Source organism: Chiloscyllium punctatum, chromosome 25, assembly GCF_047496795.1.
Source record: "Chiloscyllium punctatum isolate Juve2018m chromosome 25, sChiPun1.3, whole genome shotgun sequence".
In the NCBI taxonomy this organism is placed as follows: Eukaryota; Metazoa; Chordata; class Chondrichthyes; order Orectolobiformes; family Hemiscylliidae; genus Chiloscyllium; species Chiloscyllium punctatum.
The window spans coordinates 19,173,276-19,191,260 of record NC_092763.1 but is presented as its reverse complement, the minus strand read 5'-3'; the positions used below and the strand labels follow the sequence as shown (position 1 = coordinate 19,191,260).

Sequence of the window (17,985 nt, the reverse complement as noted above, 5' to 3'; positions counted from 1 at the left end):
TTGATTCATTCTGTTGGTGTTCCTTTCTCCTGAACTAGAGGAGATAGCACATGAGGAAAATCTGTTTTGTGAATTTGCATTTGCCAAGGTTATGTATATAGGATGCTGCTAAATTGGGACAGTTGATGATTACTAGTAAAATAATACAGTATATTATTTTATGAAGTATTTCAATGGAGTTAAAGTTGTGACACATTTTTATTTGTGTTAATTTTAATTGTGTTAAAAGAATAAAATGGGTTTTGCTTAAAGCCTGGTGGTGGACCAATCAAATCAGATCTGGAACACAGTGCCTTAAACTTGTCTTTAAATAAAATAAAGAGTTGAGGTGATCGCCTTGATATATGTTGAGGGGGTTTGACCTGGTCCATGACAGAATACACAATAAATAGTGGAGTGCTGAGAGGCATAAGGGAACAAATGTATCTATCAACATCCCAGGAGTTATCATTAACCAGAAACTAACTGGATCATCTTATAGAAACATACAAGATTCAACAAAGCCTTGAAAGGATAGATACAGAAATTTTGTTTCCCTTTGTGGACAAGAGTCTAGGACCACAGGGCATAATCATGGAGAAAGGATTGCCCATTCAAGACAGAGGATTGTTTTTCTCACCTAGAGGGTAGTAGTCAATGTGAGGGCTGTTGAGGTTGGACTATTAAATATATCCAAGGCTTAGACAGATTTTTAATCAATAAGGGAATCAAAGGGTATTGGGAAAAGGAAGGAAAGTGGAGTTGAGGATTATCAGATCGTCCATGACCTCGTTGAGTCGCAGAACAGACTCAAGGGACAAAATGGCCTGCATCTGCTCCTACATCTTGTGGTGATATCCTGAGGTTCATTATGTCGCCAATCTGCCTAACATCTTTCTCAGTAAAGCCAAAGCATTACGTTCCTTTAGATTATGCCAACTGGCATTCAACCAAAGTATGATCCCACTTGTTGCAGCCTCACAATCGTAATGCCATCTTGCTGCTGGTCCCTCAGAATCACTGGGTTCCCCATTCCAAAGTGGGCAGATCATGAACTCTGTGTCTTTGTTTAAAGCTTCAAGCTTGGTCTGTCCTATAACCTTTCCCTTTCTGTTGTGCTTGTTCATAGCTCTATGCTATGATGCTTGGCATTAGTGCATGCTAAAGGGAGGGAAGTTGGTGGCCCATCAAATGTTAGTGGGGCACAAGGCAACCTGTCATGAGATAGACTGACAGTTGAGTAGGGTAAAGTTAAAATCTTTGTTCTTTCTCAGGCAAACATATCCTTTGCTCAGCTTCACTGATCCCTTGAGTATTTAAGACACTGCTGATAGATCAATGCGGGAGAAGGGAACAGAGGGGATACAGGAGCTGTATTGAAGGAGATCATTAAGAGTGAGAGGAGATCCATGCAAAGTACAAACAGTGGCATGGATCGTTTTTTTCTTCTCCTGACCTGTCTCTGTGCTCTCGATATAGCATCTGTAGAACAGAACCAGACCAGAAAGCTTAGTTGACACTATTACCAGAATATCAAGAAAATTTGGTGTGGCTAGGTAAAAGATTTGTATTGATTTGAAGGGTGAAATACCCTCAGGTGTAAAAAGTGCTTTCTCTGAATATGGACAAAGTTAAAAATCACATAACACCAGATTAACATCCAACAGGTTTATTTGGAAGCACTACCTTCCAGAGCACTGCTCCTTCATCAGTGGGGCACCAGTTACCTGATGAGGGAGCAATGCTCTGAAAGTTTGATCAACAGGATGTGTATTAATCCTGCAGGTGACAACTGGAATTACTATTAACTCTATAGGTGATAAAGGTACTGAGAATTAAACTTACAGGTGATAAATGATCATAACCATTAACCTTAAATCAGGTAAATGTTATGTCAAAGATGTGATAAATGTAGTGAGCAGTAATAGACTATTCTCCCCGAAATTGATAAATGGAGGGAATATCAATCCATAAAAGTGGCAAACTGAATGAGTATTAGTCCTTCCGGTCATAAATGAAGTCAGTATTGATCTATAAAGTTGGTAAATGCAGTGAGCATTATATTTCTAAAACAGCTAGTGCTGACATTGCTGCAGATGACGTTGATGTCCTAGTGCCTGGGAAGTGAAAGGGCGCGTGCACGGGGTCGGGGTGGAGACAACCGCGTGGGCGCGCTGACGGTAGCGGCGGGCTGACGTCAGCCACGTTGCAGTGGGCGGGGCCAGGGGCGATGGGGGAGGGGCGCTGTCCCTGACTGTGTCCGAGTCGCTGTCGGTGTCGGTGTGGTTGAGGCTGAAGGCGAGTGTCCGTCCGCTGCCACTCAGTCCCTGCCCTCCCGCCGCCGCCGGAGCAGCAGCACCATGAGGCACGGCCGCGCCTGGCGGCGGGACTAGGGGATGCCGTTTGTCCAGCTGGAGGAGCCCTGGCAAAAAATGGAAGTGTCGAGTGTGAGTGAGGTAGGAGGCAGGGGGCGGGTAAGGGAGGCCCCGAGGCTGGGATTGCCCCTCCCCCCTATCACACCCCCCTCCCCCCTATCACACCCCCCTCCCCCCCCCCCCCCCCCATACCACACCACACCCCCCCTCCCCCCCCCCCCCCATACCACACCACACCCCCCTCCCACCCCCCCATACCACACCCCCCTCCCCCCCCCATACCACACCCCCCTCCCCCCCATACCACACCCCCCTCCCTCCCCCATACCACACCCCCCTCCCCCCCCATACCACACCCCCCTCCCCCCCCATACCACACCCCCCTCCCCCCCCATACCACACCCCCCTCCCCCCCCATACCACACCCCCCTCCCCCCCATACCACACCCCCCTCCCCCCCCATACCACACCCCCCGCCCCCTCCCCCATACCACACCCCCCGCCCCCTCCCCCATACCACACCCCCCGCCCCCTCCCCCATACCACACCCCCCGCCCCCTCCCCCATACCACACCCCCGCCCCCTCCCCCATACCACACCCCCTCTCCCCCCCCCGCACCACTCTTCCCCCCCCCGCACCCCTCTTCCCCCCCCCCCACACCCCCCCCCACCCATACCACACCCCCCCCACCCCCCTCCCCACACCCCCCCACCCCCCTCCCCACACCCCCCACCCCCTCCCCACCCCCCCCACCCCCCTCCCCACCCCCCCCACCCCCCTCCCCACCCCCCCCACCCCCCTCCCCACCCATACCACATGTCCCCACCCATACCACACCTCCCTCTCCCCCATACAACACCCCCCTCCCCCACACTCCCCCATCCCCCTCCCATCCCCCTCCCACCCCCACACCCACCATCCCCCTCCCACACCCACCACCCCCCACACCCCTCCCACCCCCTGCCCCACATCCCCCCTCCCCCCCCTCCTGCCCCACATCCCCCCTCCCCCCCCTCCTGCCCCACATCCCCCCTCCCCCCCCTCCTGCCCCACATCCCCCCTCCCCCCTCCTGCCCCACATCCCCCCCTCCCCCCCACCCATACCACACCCCCCTACCCCCATAGCACACCCCCCCACCCCCATAGCACACCCCCCCATACCACCCCCCCATACCACCCACACCCGCCCCCCCCGCACCCTGCCCCCCTCCCGCACCCGCCCCCTACCCCCCTCCCGCACCCCGCACCCCCCTCCCTCCCCCCCCCAGTACCCCCCTCCCTCCCCCCCCCAGCACTCCCACGCCCCCCTCCCGCGCCCCCCCCAGCACCCCCCTCCCTCCCCACCCCCCTCTCTGCCCCCCCCAGCACCCCCCTCCCTCCCCCCCCGCACCCCCCCTACCCCCCCCGCCCCGCACCCCCCCCGCACTCCCCCCCCCATACTGCAACTGCCCCCCCCCCCAAACCGCGCACCCCCCCCATACCACACACCCCCTCCCCCCCCATAGCACACACACCCATACCACTCCCCCTCCCCACCCCCCCCCATAGCACTCCCCTCCCCACCCCCCCCCAATACCACGCACTCCTCTCCACTGCCTCCTCCAACGGTGCATGTAATTATTCTCTTTTCCCCGTTCACCTCCACGCTTTGTCCATTTTTTGTCTGCCCCACACTTAACATTGCTTGTTGTAATTGTCCCACTTGCCTCCTTTATTCCTGATGAAGGGCTTTTGCCCGAAACGTTGATTTCGCTGCTCGTTGGATGCTGCCTGAACTGCTGTGCTCTTCCAGCACCACTAATCCAGTGTTTTAACTAAAGGTCTATTCATTGTCTCCATGGTGTTGACTTGGAACAAATAGGAGGAACTGGAAAACTTTTCATATTCACAGTGCTGGTGGTCTCTTGTAATTGAGACTTGTCACTCACCACAACATTACCAAGCTACCCTGCTGTTGAACCTCGGGATTTCCTAAACAGTTTGTTTTCAATCACTCTTGCCAAGGGAGAAAAGACATGTCTCTTACTTCTTAATCAACTCACATCAATTCTGTATTTGTGCATTTGTTGCTTAAACATATTTCTGTTCTAATTTTGTTGAATTGTTTGATATCTGAAAAAAAATGGTGGCAGTGACTTGAAGTTTATAATTCAGGGGATTCCTCTTGTATTAATAAACTGATTTACGAGTTTATTTTGGTTTAATAATTCTATTATCTGTGCAGAGCTGATGGCCAAAGAGCCATTTCCTAAACCTTTCCTGCCTTTGAATTGACTGTAAGCAGATTTATAGGCAGATAGAATTGTCCTCTATTTTTTGGTCTTGTGAAATAACTTTGGTTGAAGAAGTGACCTTCTGTTTCTTGTAATTTGCCCAGAAAAATATTTCCGCTCTTTTTATTAGTGTATAGTCAAGTAGTATGTTACGTGAGTCTCAATCAGACTCTTGTTAACTCATTGCAGGAATTCATTAATGTGTATGTAGACTTCCTGATGTCTGTGCTGAATTAGCTTTGAACTGTTGCCCTTTGCTCATTCAGCATTTCAAAGTAAAGGTTTACTGTTGGGCATTGTACAATGGCAACTTTCCCCTGAGACAGGGGCTTAATGCTGAAGAATTCTAGTTTTGAAGCTATCCAATTTTGTATAATTCCCCTTCCCTTGGTAGATTGGGATCTTGGTAAAGGAGGAATCATATGGCAAACCCACATCCTGTCCCTTGCTACTGTGTGCATTCCCACTTTGGTTCGGTATTTCGGATAGTATTAGATTTTGATTTTAAGTTGGAGGATCAAAGATTAAGTCACCAATGTTAGAGTACTATGAGAAGAAGTGCCTTATGTTCATAATTGGGTATAGCAGTGGAAACGTCACCTCACATTTGGTAGCACTGATTTTTTATTAGTTTTGTGGATTCCCATATGCACTTGTTTTCTAAAGAAAATAAATTGGGTGTGGGAAAGCTGCAGAACTTTTGTCCATAAAGCAAACCTTAATACTACCCCATTACAGGATGATGTCAAGAGTTTGATAGCTGTTGATAAGTGTGGTGCTAGAAAAACACAGCCGGACAGGCACCATCTGAGGAGCAGGAGAGTTGATTTTTCAAGCATAAGCTCTTCATCAGGAATGAGGGGGTGGCCCAAGGGGGTTGAGAGATAAATGGGAGGGCGGTGGGGATGGGGTTGGGGGATGGGAGGGGGAAGGTAGGTCGGAATGTGATAGGTAGATGGAGGTGGGGAGGATAATGGTAATGGAAAGGAGGGTGGAGCAGATAGGTGGGAAGGAAGATGGACAGATAGGATAGTTCAAGAAGGTGGTGCTGAGTTGGAAGTTTGGCTCTGCGATAAACTGGGGGAAGTGAGATGAAGAAACTGGTGAAATCTACATTGATCCTGTGTGGTTGGAGGGTCCCAAGGTGGAAGCTGAGGCATTCTTCCTCCATACATCAGATGGCTAGAGTTTTTAGCAGTGGACGAGGCCCAGGACTTGCAAAGAGATTGATAGCTGGCAATTTCAGATTATGGGAGAATCTATGACATCAGAAATACCGTAAGAGTGTTTAAGAGAAAGTTCTTCCTACATACTTTCCGTTTCCCCCACCCACAAAGAAATCTTGTTTTGCAGCTATAGACTGTCTGGCAACCTGCAAGATTAGTATTGTTGATTATGTTAATTATTAAATTCTATACTGCATTGTTGGTTACCACAATTCTGTCTTGTATTATTTATTAAATTCTGCAGAGAATTGTGGTAACCAATAATGCAGGTTTGTATTAAGGTATTTAATGCATTTATTTTTTGAATTGTCCTATTCAAAAGTTTAAGTTTTGTTATTCTCAGTGGTCACGTTCTTTTTGATCTTTGTAGTATAGAGTTTTCTGTAATTCTGGATATACTTGGCAATATGTGTGTGATATTGGCATTTTAATTGAGAGAAGACAAGGTTACAATTTAGATTTTAACAACAGTCTGCATTTATATTGTGGCTTTTAATGTAGTAAATGCTCCAATCTGCTTAACAGGAACCATTTTCAAATGAGTTGACACATCGCCACATAGAGATTTGAGGTCAGGCGGAATGTACATTTTACGATAGGAGCAAATTACTTCGGGTGCTGGAATCTGAACTGAAATAAAAAAATGCTGGAAGTCAGAACCTGTCAGGCAGTATCCATGGAGAGAGAGCAAGCTAATGTTTTGAGTCCAGATGACTTTTCATCAGAATGGATTTTATGATGCTTCATAAAGGAAGAGGAAGAGGAAGATAGTTTAAGGGATGGCAGAAGTTAGAGCCTTGGTAACCAGAGGCATGGCTGCCAGTGCTGGTGTGAAGAAAATTGGGATATGCAGGAGGCTGAAGTTGGAATATAGAGATCCCAGAACATTCTGGTGCTGGAGGAGGTTACTGGGATAGTAAGGGTAAGGTCCTGGAAGATTTGAAGACGAAGATTGAACTGGACCATGAGCCACTGTTGAGCAATAAGGACGTGGTGATGGGTGAATGGTACTTGAATGGATTGGGATATTGACAAGTGAGTTCAATTTTATTGAAGGTGTAAGATGGGAGGCCAGACAGCAGAGTGTTAGAACAATTGAGTCTAAAGTGAAAATACCGAACAAACAAAGGTTTTAGTGACATATGAGCTGTAATGCTTTCAAGAAGTATGTTTATAATCTGAATAAAAACAAATCCATTTTCAATTTAGCCTGCCCTACTGAACCAGCATTAGCTTGCTACACTCACATTTTGGGTTGTACGTGGCATTGGAAAACCCCCACGTGCATAATTGAAGCTCTTTCAAATTGTCCCGTGGAATTTCCAAATGCTGGTACTGGCTTTCCATTGCAAAGTGAGATTTTGATTACAGTCTGTTCTGATGTAATGTGATAGCTCTATTCCCGTGCGATCCTGCGTTATAAGAAAATTCCGTGATACCAGAATCGTGTTATAACCAATAAAGGTAAGGAATGTTCGTGTCCTACAAATAATGGTCTAAATTCTTCAATCGTGTTGTAGCTAATTTGCATTGAAGAAACCTATGTTATAGCCGAGCTGGCTGTACCTGCCACTCTTCCTTGAATAGAATGGAGATGAATTATTCCTAATGCCAGACATCTCTGTTGACCATTTACAGAACTTCTTGTTTGTTTCCAATCAGATACATGTAATAAATTGGGTACCACAGGTTTGTGGTAGTTTCAAAGTGTTGAAATTTTAATTTGTTTTCCACTGTTTTTCTTTAGCTACCAAGATGGATTATGCATTTTCCATTTTTCTGAACACCTGATTCTTTCTTCCTTCATTTCCTTTCTGGTTCTAATCACCCCAATTCTATATTCCATCTAACCAAATCCCCAAACTAAAATTGCTTATCTAGTTGTTAGGATGATGAAAATATAACAGTAGAAAATCTGAGGAGACGTAGTAGGTTTGCAAATCAGGGGATACAAAGGTTTGATATGATTTATAAAATTACTGATCTTTGTACTAAGGAGGTTGAAGGCACCTGCCTCCCTGTGGCTGGGCAAGCACACACTCAACTAAGTTGTTGTTTGTGCTTCAAGTGACTGACAAGAGTTGCTTTATTGAAGTCTTGATAATTGCAAGATGCTCTGTAAGGGGACTAGCAATGTTCGAGCAAAACACATCATTAAAGAAAAGGTCAAAAGAAGGAGAAAAAGGAAAAGTAAGAGGAAAACTACATACTAATTCAAATGGCATTGATCCAAAATAACAAAAAGCACTGACATTTTTCTCTCGTAGTTTGAGAATGTTCATTTTATTAGGTTAATTATGATTCAAATTTTGTAAACTTGTAACAATTCCAACATGTTATGAAACTCTGGACCAATGTGTACATACTGTCTTATTATTTAGTTTAGGTTTTAAGCTGAAATGGGACTCTGAGCTTATATTTCCTAGAGTATGTTATGATAAAATTCAGACTGGAAGGAGAAGTAATCCAGTCTTTTGAAATGTTAAACAGTAGGTTATGGCGAATTTGGTCACAGTTTTATCCATGAGCAAGAACCAGGAAAATACCCCTCGCTTTTCTGGTATCATCAACAGTTGTTCACTTATGTGCATGATTGTCTACCAGGAAATTCTGTGTCACCGGTCATGGGTTCTGTTGGTCCTTGTGTGGCAGATGATCCTGACTGCAGAGCTGCATCTCCCACCACACATTTGTCAGTTGTTTCCATGAGGTGGAACTCAGCCATCCTCAGCATGTGACAGGCCCATTGGAGCTGCTTTTGGATGATTATAACCTCGATGCTGGTGCTTTTAGCTGCTTCAAGGAATCGGATGTTAGTGTGCTGGTCATCTTAGTTGATGTGGAGAATCCATCTCAAGCTGCATTGATATTACTTCTCAAGGGTCTTGTGGTGGCGTCTATATGTAGAGTTGGAAGGATGACTGCCTTATACACAGAAACGTGGTATCAGAATGGATGTCGCAGTAGTCAAAGGCTCTCACCATTAGGTGTTCAAAGGTAATGCTCGTAGATTGGATGCGATGTTGGATCTCTGTATCAGAAATGAGAGGTGGCTTCCCAGGTAAGGGAAATGTTCCACATTTGGGAGAATACCTCTGATCTTAATGGAGGGATGAACCTGCACTTGACTTGGGATGGGTTGGTAAAGGATTTGGGTCTTCTTCGAGTTGAGGCTGAGACCAGTTCTTCAGTTTGCTTTTGCAAAGGCATCAAAGCATTGAAGATTCTCTTCTAAGAGAGCAGGGGTGACATTGTCATCAGCGTGCTGATGTGCTGCAGTCATTTTCTTCTTGCATTTCAACCAAATTGAGGCTGAAAAGTTTTCCATCCACCCTGTAGACAATGTTCACATTACTAGGCAGTTTCATCTTGACAAGATGATGGAAAAAAGTGGGTGTGGTGATACATTCTTGTTTGACAACTGTCTTAATCTCAAAGGATTCTGTAATATGACTCTCTGTGAGGACCATCACTGACACCTTGTCTTGGAGGAGACAGAGAATGTTGCTGAATTTCACTGGACACCTGGCCTTTGGCAGGGTCTTCCATTAGTACTCTTGATTGAGTCAAAACCCTCAGTCAGATCAAAGAAGGCCATGTAGAGTGGTGTTGTCCCTGGCATTTCTTTGTGTTGCTGAGGAGTGAAAATCATGTCCATTGATCCACGGTTTGATCAGAAACCACACTGGCTTTCAGGAAGGATTTCCTCAAACTGGGAGAAGCTGCTGGCAAGGATTTGGGTGATGATTTTTCTCAACTGTGGAGAGTAGGGAGAATCTTTGATAGTCCCCAGAGTCCACTTAGAGTCATAGAGATGTACAGCACGAAAACAGGCCCTTCGGTCCAACTTGTCCATGCCGACCAGATATCCCAACCTAATCTAGTCCCACCTTCCAGCACCCGGCCCATATTCCTCCAAACCCTTCCTATTCATAAACCCATCCAGATACCTTTTAAATGTTGCAATTGTGCTTGCCTCCACCACTTCCTCTGGCAGCCCAATCCATACGCCGCATCACCCTCTGTGAAAAAGTTGCCCCTTAGGTCTCTTTTATTTCTTTCCCCTTACACCCTAAACTTATGCCCTCTAGTCCTGGTTTCCCCCGTCCAGGGAAAAGACCTTGTCTATTGACCCTATCCATGCCCCTCATAATTTTGTAAACTTCTATACAGTCACCCCTCAGCCTCTGACACTCCAGGGAAAACAACCCCAGCCTATTCAGCCTCTCCCGATAGCTCAAATCCTCCAACCCTGACAACATCCTTGTAAATTCTTTTTGAACCCTTCCGATAGGAAGGAGACCAGAATTGCACGCAATATTCCAAAAGTGGTCTTACCAATGTCCAGTACAGCTGCAACATGACCTCCCAACTCCTGTACTCAATACTATGACCAATAAAGGAAAGCATACCAAATGCCGCCTTCCCTATCTACCTGTGACACTACTTTCAAGGAGCTATGAACCTGCACTCCAAGGTCTCTTTGTTCAGCAACACTCCCCAGGATCTTATCATTCAATGTATATGTCCTGCTCTGATTTGTTTTCCCAAAATGCAGCTCCTCACATTTATCTAAATTAAACTCCATCTGCCATTCCTCAGCCCATTGGCCCATCTGATCAAGATCCCATTGCAATCTGAGGTAATTTTTTTTGCTGTCCACTACACCTTCACTTTTGGTGTCCGCTGCAAACATTAACTATACCTCCTATGTTTGTATCCAAATCATTTATATAAATGATGAAAAGTGGTGGACCCAACACCAATCCTTGTGGCACTCCACTGGTCCCAGGCCTCCAATCTGAAAAACAACTCTCCACCACTACCCTCTGTCTTCCACCTTTGAGCCAGTTCTGTATCCAAATGGCTAGTTCTCCCTGTATTCCATGAGAGCTAACCGGTCTCCCATGGGGAACCTTGTCGAACGCCTTACTGAAGTCCATATAGATCACGTCCACCGCTCTGCCCTCATCAATCCTCTTTGTTACTACTTCAAAAACCTGAACTAAATTTGAGACACATGATTTCCAACGTACAAAGCCACGGTGACTATCATTAATCAGTCCTTACCTTTCCAAATACATGTACATCCTGTCTCTCAGGATTCCCTCCAATAACTTGCCCACCACAGACGTCAGGCTCACTGGACTATAGTTCCCTTGTTTTTCCTTACCACCTTTTTAAAATAGTGGCACCATGTTAGCCAACCTCCTGATTTCCAACACCTCACCTGTGACTATCGATGATTCAAATATCTCAGCAAGGACCCCAGCAATCGCTTCCCTAGCTTCCCACAGAGTGTGAGAGTACATTTGATCAGGTTTTGGGGATTTATCCACTTTTGTGTGTTTCAAGGCATCCAGCACTTCCTCCTCTGTAATATGGACATTTTTCAAGATGTCACCATCTATTTCCCTACATTCTATATCTTCCATGACCTTTTCCACAGTAAACACTGATGCAAACTACTCATTTAGTATCTCCCCTATCTCCTGTAGCTCTACTCAAAGGCTGTCTTGCTGATCTTTGAGGGGCCAGATTCTTTCCCTAGTTACCCTTTTGCCCTTAGGTAAAAACAATGACTGCAGATGCTGGAAACCAGATTCTGGATTAGAGTGGTGCTGGAAAGGCACAGCAGTTCAGACAGCATCCAAGGAGCAGGAAAATCGACGTTTAGGGCAAAAGCCCTTCATCAGGAATACAGAGTGCCTGAAGGGTGGAGAGGTAATGAGAGGAGGATGGGGGTGGGGAGGAAGTAGCTACTTTGGAATCTCTTTAACTCTATTTGCCAAAGCTATGTTACATCCCCTTTTTGCCCTCCTGAATTCCCTCTTAAGTATACTCCTACTGCCTTTATACTCTTCTAAGGATTCACTCGCTCTATCCTGTCTTAACCTGACATATGCTTCCTTCTTTTTCTTAACCAAGCCCTCGAATTTTGTAGTCATCCAGCATTCCCTACACCTACCAGCCTTTCCTTTCTCCCTAACAGGAATATACTGTCTCTGGACTCTTGTTATCTCATTTCTGAAGGCTTCCCACTTTCTAGCCATCCCTTGACCTGTGAACATCTGCCTCCAATCAGCTTTTGAAAGTTCTCACCTAACACTGTCAAAATTAGCCTTCCTCCAGTTTAGAACTTCAACTTTTAGATCTGGTCTATTCTTTTCTATCACTATTTTAAAACTAACAGAAATATGGGCCCAAAGTGTTCCCCCACTGACACCTCAGTCACCTACCCTGCCTTATTTCTCAAGGGTAGGTCAGGTTTTGCACCTTCTCTAGTAGGTACATCCACATACTGAATCAGAAACTGTTCTTGTTCATCCTTAACAATTTCCTCTTCATCTAAACCCTTAGCACTATGACAGTCCCAGTCTATATTTGGAAAGTTAAAATCCCCTACCATAACTGCCCTATTATTTTTACAGATATCTAACATCTCCTTACACATTTCTTTCTCAATTTCCCTCTGATTATTAGGGCATCTATAATACAATCCCAATAAGGTGATCATCCCTTTCTTATTTCTCAGTTCCATCCAAATAACTTCCCTAGATGTATTTCCAGGAATATCCCCCCTCAGCGCAGCTGTAATGCTATCCCTTATCAAAAATGCCCCTCCTCCTCCTCCTCTGGCCTCCCTTTCTATCCTTCCTGTAGCATTTGTATCCTGGAACATTAAGCTGCCAGTCCTGTCCATCCCTGAGCCACATTTCTTTAATTGCTATGATATCCCAGTCCCATATTCCCAACCGTGTCCTGAGTTCGTGGTCTCCTTTCTTGAAGACAGTGGCAATGGCAACATCTCAGATCAGCAGGGATTCCTTCTTTGTCCCTGATTTTCAGGAACAGGTGGTGAGGAACAGGTAAGCTCTGCTTCTCCAAGTTTGAAAATCTGTGCTGGTATCTCTTCTACACCTGCAGCTTTTCCATTCATCATGTGTCTAATGACAATTTCAATTTCTGCCACATTAGGCGGGTGTCCAAAATCACCTTTGGGGAGTTGGGTGGATTTTCTGATATAGCTAAAAAGTGATAAACTGCAATTCAAGCTCATTGGAAGAAAAGAATGTAACAGCTGGTCTGGGGTTTTATGATCAGTGTTGGGATCTTTGCTGCATTTCAGAGGCTTGTGTAATTGGTGTTTATTGATGATAACTTGGCATTAGCTTTTTAGAGGGGAAGGGAGTGCCAGGAGCTGAGGTAACAAGAGGAACATCAAGTTTTAAGCCTTTTGGTATCTCTTGTAACAATTGAGATATCGCACTACATGTCATGGTTTTGTAATTAGATACAGTATAAACATTTTTCCAAAGCTCTGCTGCAGCCTTTATCCAGTATATGTTATTTAAATTTGTGTTTGAAGAAAATAATATTTGCCCTCTGTTAAGCTGTTGAAATTAGAGAACTTGGTGGCATTTTCTCTCTTTGGATAATCTCGAATGATTGAAAGCAGCACCATTGAACATATTGTAACACAAAGGTGTACGCTATGCACATTAAGGCACAAAAAAATGTTTGTAGTGCTTAATCAATCTTACTTAGAAACAGTCTATTATTAATTGGAAGGTGATGCCATCGAGAAATTGGTGCAAAATCAGCTATTTTTGATAGGCCATGAGCCCATAGTATGCAACTGACGATAAAATACTACATAGCCTGACTCTCCTATCCAAAGCTGTCAGGTCTGTTATAATGGCAATGAGAACTTGCAGCCTGTTTTCGTGCAGAGATGGAGAACGTGCAGTTTGCATCCAAATCTGAACAACGTGTGGCTGAAATTCTGTTTCAAACTTGACAGAAAATGCTCTGTTATCCAACACTAGCGTTTCTTACCTTTTGACATGGCAATAACTTGGAAAAATGATTTCTTACATTGACCTCAGGGTTTTAGAGAGGAAGCCCTTCACAGTTAAGTTTGTTTTATTTGAATTTTGAGATGTAATTCCCCTGTAATTGAGTTCTTTTAGATTCACTTACTCCAGGGACAAGAATGAAGAACTGGGGACATTGGGACGAACTCTAGTAAAACTGAGTCTTATTTTCTTTAGTTGAAGCATTGGTGATTGACAGATTAAGTTGACAAGAGGTGGGTGTCAATTCTTCATGCAGAATTAGAGCACAAAATGGTTTGCCACTGGGAGTGGCTGAGTCCGAGATTGCATTTGTAAGGAGAAACAAATGCACATTTGAAATAGAGGAAGAATAAATCAGTATATTTTGTTGAGAAAGAGGGGAGGGCGGCAGGTGTAATGGCTTAATTCAGTTCAATGAAGCAAAACTAACTCAAATGACTGAGGTTAATTGTCTTCCAAATAAACAGCATGCCTTTCCCTTTTGTTTGCAACATGTACTGTTTTACAGCTGGTGCTTTGTGAAATTTTTTTGGAATATGCTGAATTTTGTGCAATGCCGGAACCAAACATGGTTCTATTGTTTCGCTTTTTTGAGGAGGAGTGAAGGCTGATGTATTGGAGGATCTGGCAGTTGGCATTACTGAGTGCAGTGAGGAAGTCTGACGCAGGATCGCTGAAGTGTGTGGGTGAAGTAACAAAGGACTGCCTGCGTTGTTTGTTAAGGTCTTAAAGTGCGCTTTAAAATTATAGCTGTAGATATTTTACATTCAAGTCCAAACAATACATGATCTGAATACATTTTGTTTGCATTCATGTATCAACAGGATTTGTTGAGCTTTGTGTGCCATTATTCGATGGTGGAACTTGTTTTACATTGGGCTTGATGTTTGTCTTGAGCACAGAAGGGCACATTTAAAGACACAAGTGCTGCAGTGTCTCACTAGTCTGCTTCAAGTTTATTTGAATAACCTACAAATATAGATCTAAATGCTCAGTTTATCTTATGAATATGTGAAACCTATTTACCTGTTAAAGTGATTAAAGCTGCTATTATGGGTTAGTGCCTTAATAAGTGGAATTTACTGGTTATTTCAGGTTTCTAGACTATTTGCCCCTTGTGTACATGCTACTTTGTTCTCTGTGTGGCATTGTTGCTGCAAGGTGGAGATGCTATGTGCTGTTTTGATTTATTTCAAGAATATAATGCCAGAGATATCCTAACAAAGGCAGCTAGAAATGTGACCTTTGAAATTTGTTGGTACCAGTGAAGTTTTGATTATGTGGTCACACATATTTGGAAAGGGCATTGGGCTATTTAGGGTAGGCGATGGCCTCATGGTGTTTTCGTTGGATGATTAATTAAGAGACTCAGCTAATGTTCTGTGGATCTAGGTTGAAATCCTATGGTGACAGGTAGTGGAATTTGAATTCAATTAAAATTGGAAATAAGAATTGTTGAGTGTTGAGAAAAACCCATCTGGCTCACTAATACTGGATAGCTAGAGATATTGAGGCTGTGGTCAAGAAAAAGGAGGCATATGTCAGCTTTAGACAGCTGGGATTGAATGAATCCCTCGAAGAGTGTAAGGACAGAAAGAGTATACTCAAGAGGGATATCACGAGGGCAAATAGGATGAAACAGAATCCAAAGGGATTCTACAAATACATTAAGGACAAAAGAGTAACTAGGGAGAGAATAGGGCCCTTTGAAAGATCAATAATGCCGCTTATATGTGGAACCGTAGGAGATGGGTGAGATATTAAGCAAGTATTTTGCGCCCATATTTACTGCGGAGAAGCATATAGAAGCTCGAGAATTTGGAGCGATAAACAGTGTTATCATGAAAAGTCTCCATATTACAGAGCAGGTGGTGCTGGATGTCTTAAAATGCATAAATGTGATCAGGTGTAACCCAGAATTTTGTGGGAAGCTTGGAAAGTGATTGCGGGGCCCCTTGCAGATATATTTAAATAGTCAATAGCCATGAAGTCCTGGAACACTGCCAGTTGGTCAAAGTGGTGCCATTACTCATGGGCAAAGATGAGAGTGGTCCTAATGGAAGTGTTGGGTATTCTAAAAGACATTAAGGTGGACAAGTCCCCAGGTCAGGATGGGATCTATCCCAGGTTACTAAGGGAAGTGAGGAAATAGCTGGGGCTTTAACAGGCATCTTTGCAGCATCCTTGAACATGGGGGAGGTCTCAGGGACTGGAGAATTGCTAATGTTGTCTCCTCATTTTAAGAAGGGTAGCAGGGATAATCCAGGTAATTACAGACCTGTGAGCCTGGTGTCAGTGGTAGGGAAGGTACTGAGGCATAGGATATATACCCATTTGGAAGAAAATGGGCTTGTCAGTGATAGACAGCATGGTTTTATGCAGGGAAGCTAAGTCTTAGAAACCTAATAGAATTCTTTGAAGAAATGTCAAAGTTGATTGATGAGGGAAGGGATGTAGATGTCATATACATGGACTTTAGTAATGCGTTTGATAAGGATCCCCATAATAGGCTGATGAAGAAGGTGAAGTCGCATGGGGTCCAGGGTGTTCTAGCTAGATGGATGTAGAACTGATTGGGCAACAGGAGAGAAAGAGTAGTGGAAGGGTACTTCTCAAAATGGAGACCTGTGACTAGTGGTGTTCCACAGGGATCTGTGCTGGGACCACTGTTGTTTGTGATGTACATAAATGATTGCAGATGAGTTCAAAGTTTGCAGACGACTCTAAGATTGGTGGAGTAGCAGATAGTGAAGGGGTCTGTCAGAATACAGCGGAACATAGATAGTTGGGGAGAGAAATGGCAGATGGAGCTTAATCCGGACAAATGCGAGGTGATGCATTTTGGAACATCCAATTCAAGAACGACCTAGACAGTAAATGGAAAAGTCCTGGGAAAATGATGCACAGAGATCTGAGTGTTCAGGTCTATTATTCCTTGAAAGTGGCAACGCAGGTCAGTAGAGTTGTCAAGAAGGCATATAGCATGCTTTCCTTCATTGGATGGGGTATTGAGTACAAGAGTTGGCAGGTCATGTTACAATTGTATAAGACCTTGGTTTGGCTACATTTGGAATACTGCATAGAGTTCTGGTTGCCATGTTACCAAAATAATATGGATGTTTTGGAGTGGGTGCAGAGGAGGTTCACCAGGATGTTGCCTGGTATGGAGGGTGCTAGCTATGAGGAGAGGTTGAGTAGATGAGAGGTATAGAAGGGGAGAAACCAAGAAACATTTTTCCAGAGTTGGGGACTCAGTTACTAGGGGTCATGAGTTCAAAGTGGGAGGGGAAAAGTTTAGGGGAGATATGCATGGAAAGTTCTTCACGCAGAGGGTGGTGGGTGCCTGGATCACGTTGCCAGAGGAAGTGGTAGGGGCAGGAACAATTTTGTCATTTAAGATCTATCTAGATAGATACATGAATGGGTGGGGAGCAAAGGGATACAGATCCTTACAAAATGGACAGCAGGTTTAGATAGAGGATATGGATTGGCACAGGTTTGGAGTGCCGAAGGGCCTGTTTCTATGTTGTAATTTTCTTGCTCTTTGTTCTCTTTGTATTATTTAAGAAAGGTGGTAAGCAAAAGCCAAGTAACTATAGACCAGTGAGCCTGACATCATTTGTTGGAGGTAACTGAGAGAGAGAGAGAGGATTTAGATGTAGTTGAAAAGGCAAAGGGAATCGTCTATCACAAACTTAATTGAGTTTCTTGAAGTAATAAAGAAGATTGATTAAGGCAGAGCAGTGGACATTGTTTATATGGACTTAGCAAGACATTTGATAAGGATATTCTGATGAAGAGCTTATGCTCGAAATGTCGAGTCTTCTGCTCCTTGAATGCTGCCTGACTGCTGTGCTTTTCCAGCTTTGACGAGGTTCCACACGGTTGATTGGTGGCAAGGTTAGATTAAATGGAATACATGCAGAGCTAGCCATTTGGATACAAAATTGGTTCAAAGATCAGAGATGGGGTGTTGGTGGAGGATTGCTTTTTGAACTGGAGGCCTGTGACCAGCGGTGTGCTGCGCAAATCAGTGCCAGGTTCACTGCTTTTTATCATTCATCTAAATGATTTAGATGTGACCATAGGAGGTATGGTTAGTAAGTTTGCAGATGACACCAAAATTGGTGGTGTAGTGGAGAGCAGAGAAGCTGACCTCAGAGTACAATGGACCTTGATCAGATAGGTCCAATGGACTGAGGAGTGGCAAATACAGTTTAATTTAGATAAATGTGAGGTGCTGCATTTTGATAAGGCAAGTCAGAACAGGAC

At 44.5% G+C, this 17,985-nt stretch overlaps 1 protein-coding gene across 2 annotated transcripts in view; it reads left to right on the top strand.

Moving 5' to 3' along the window:
- The first annotated feature begins 2,218 nt into the window (after positions 1-2,218).
- The window catches only part of LOC140495728 (ribosomal protein S6 kinase alpha-6), a 122,246-nt gene continuing 106,479 nt past the window's right edge, over positions 2,219-17,985 (top strand). The window contains exon 1 of one of the 2 annotated variants that reach the window (XM_072594759.1): positions 2,219-2,426. In XM_072594759.1, the coding sequence (XP_072450860.1) occupies positions 2,376-2,426 (51 nt within the window). In that variant the 5' untranslated portion in view covers positions 2,219-2,375. Of the gene's footprint in view, positions 2,436-17,985 lie in introns of both variants that reach the window. The other variant, XM_072594758.1, reaches the window with a different exon arrangement.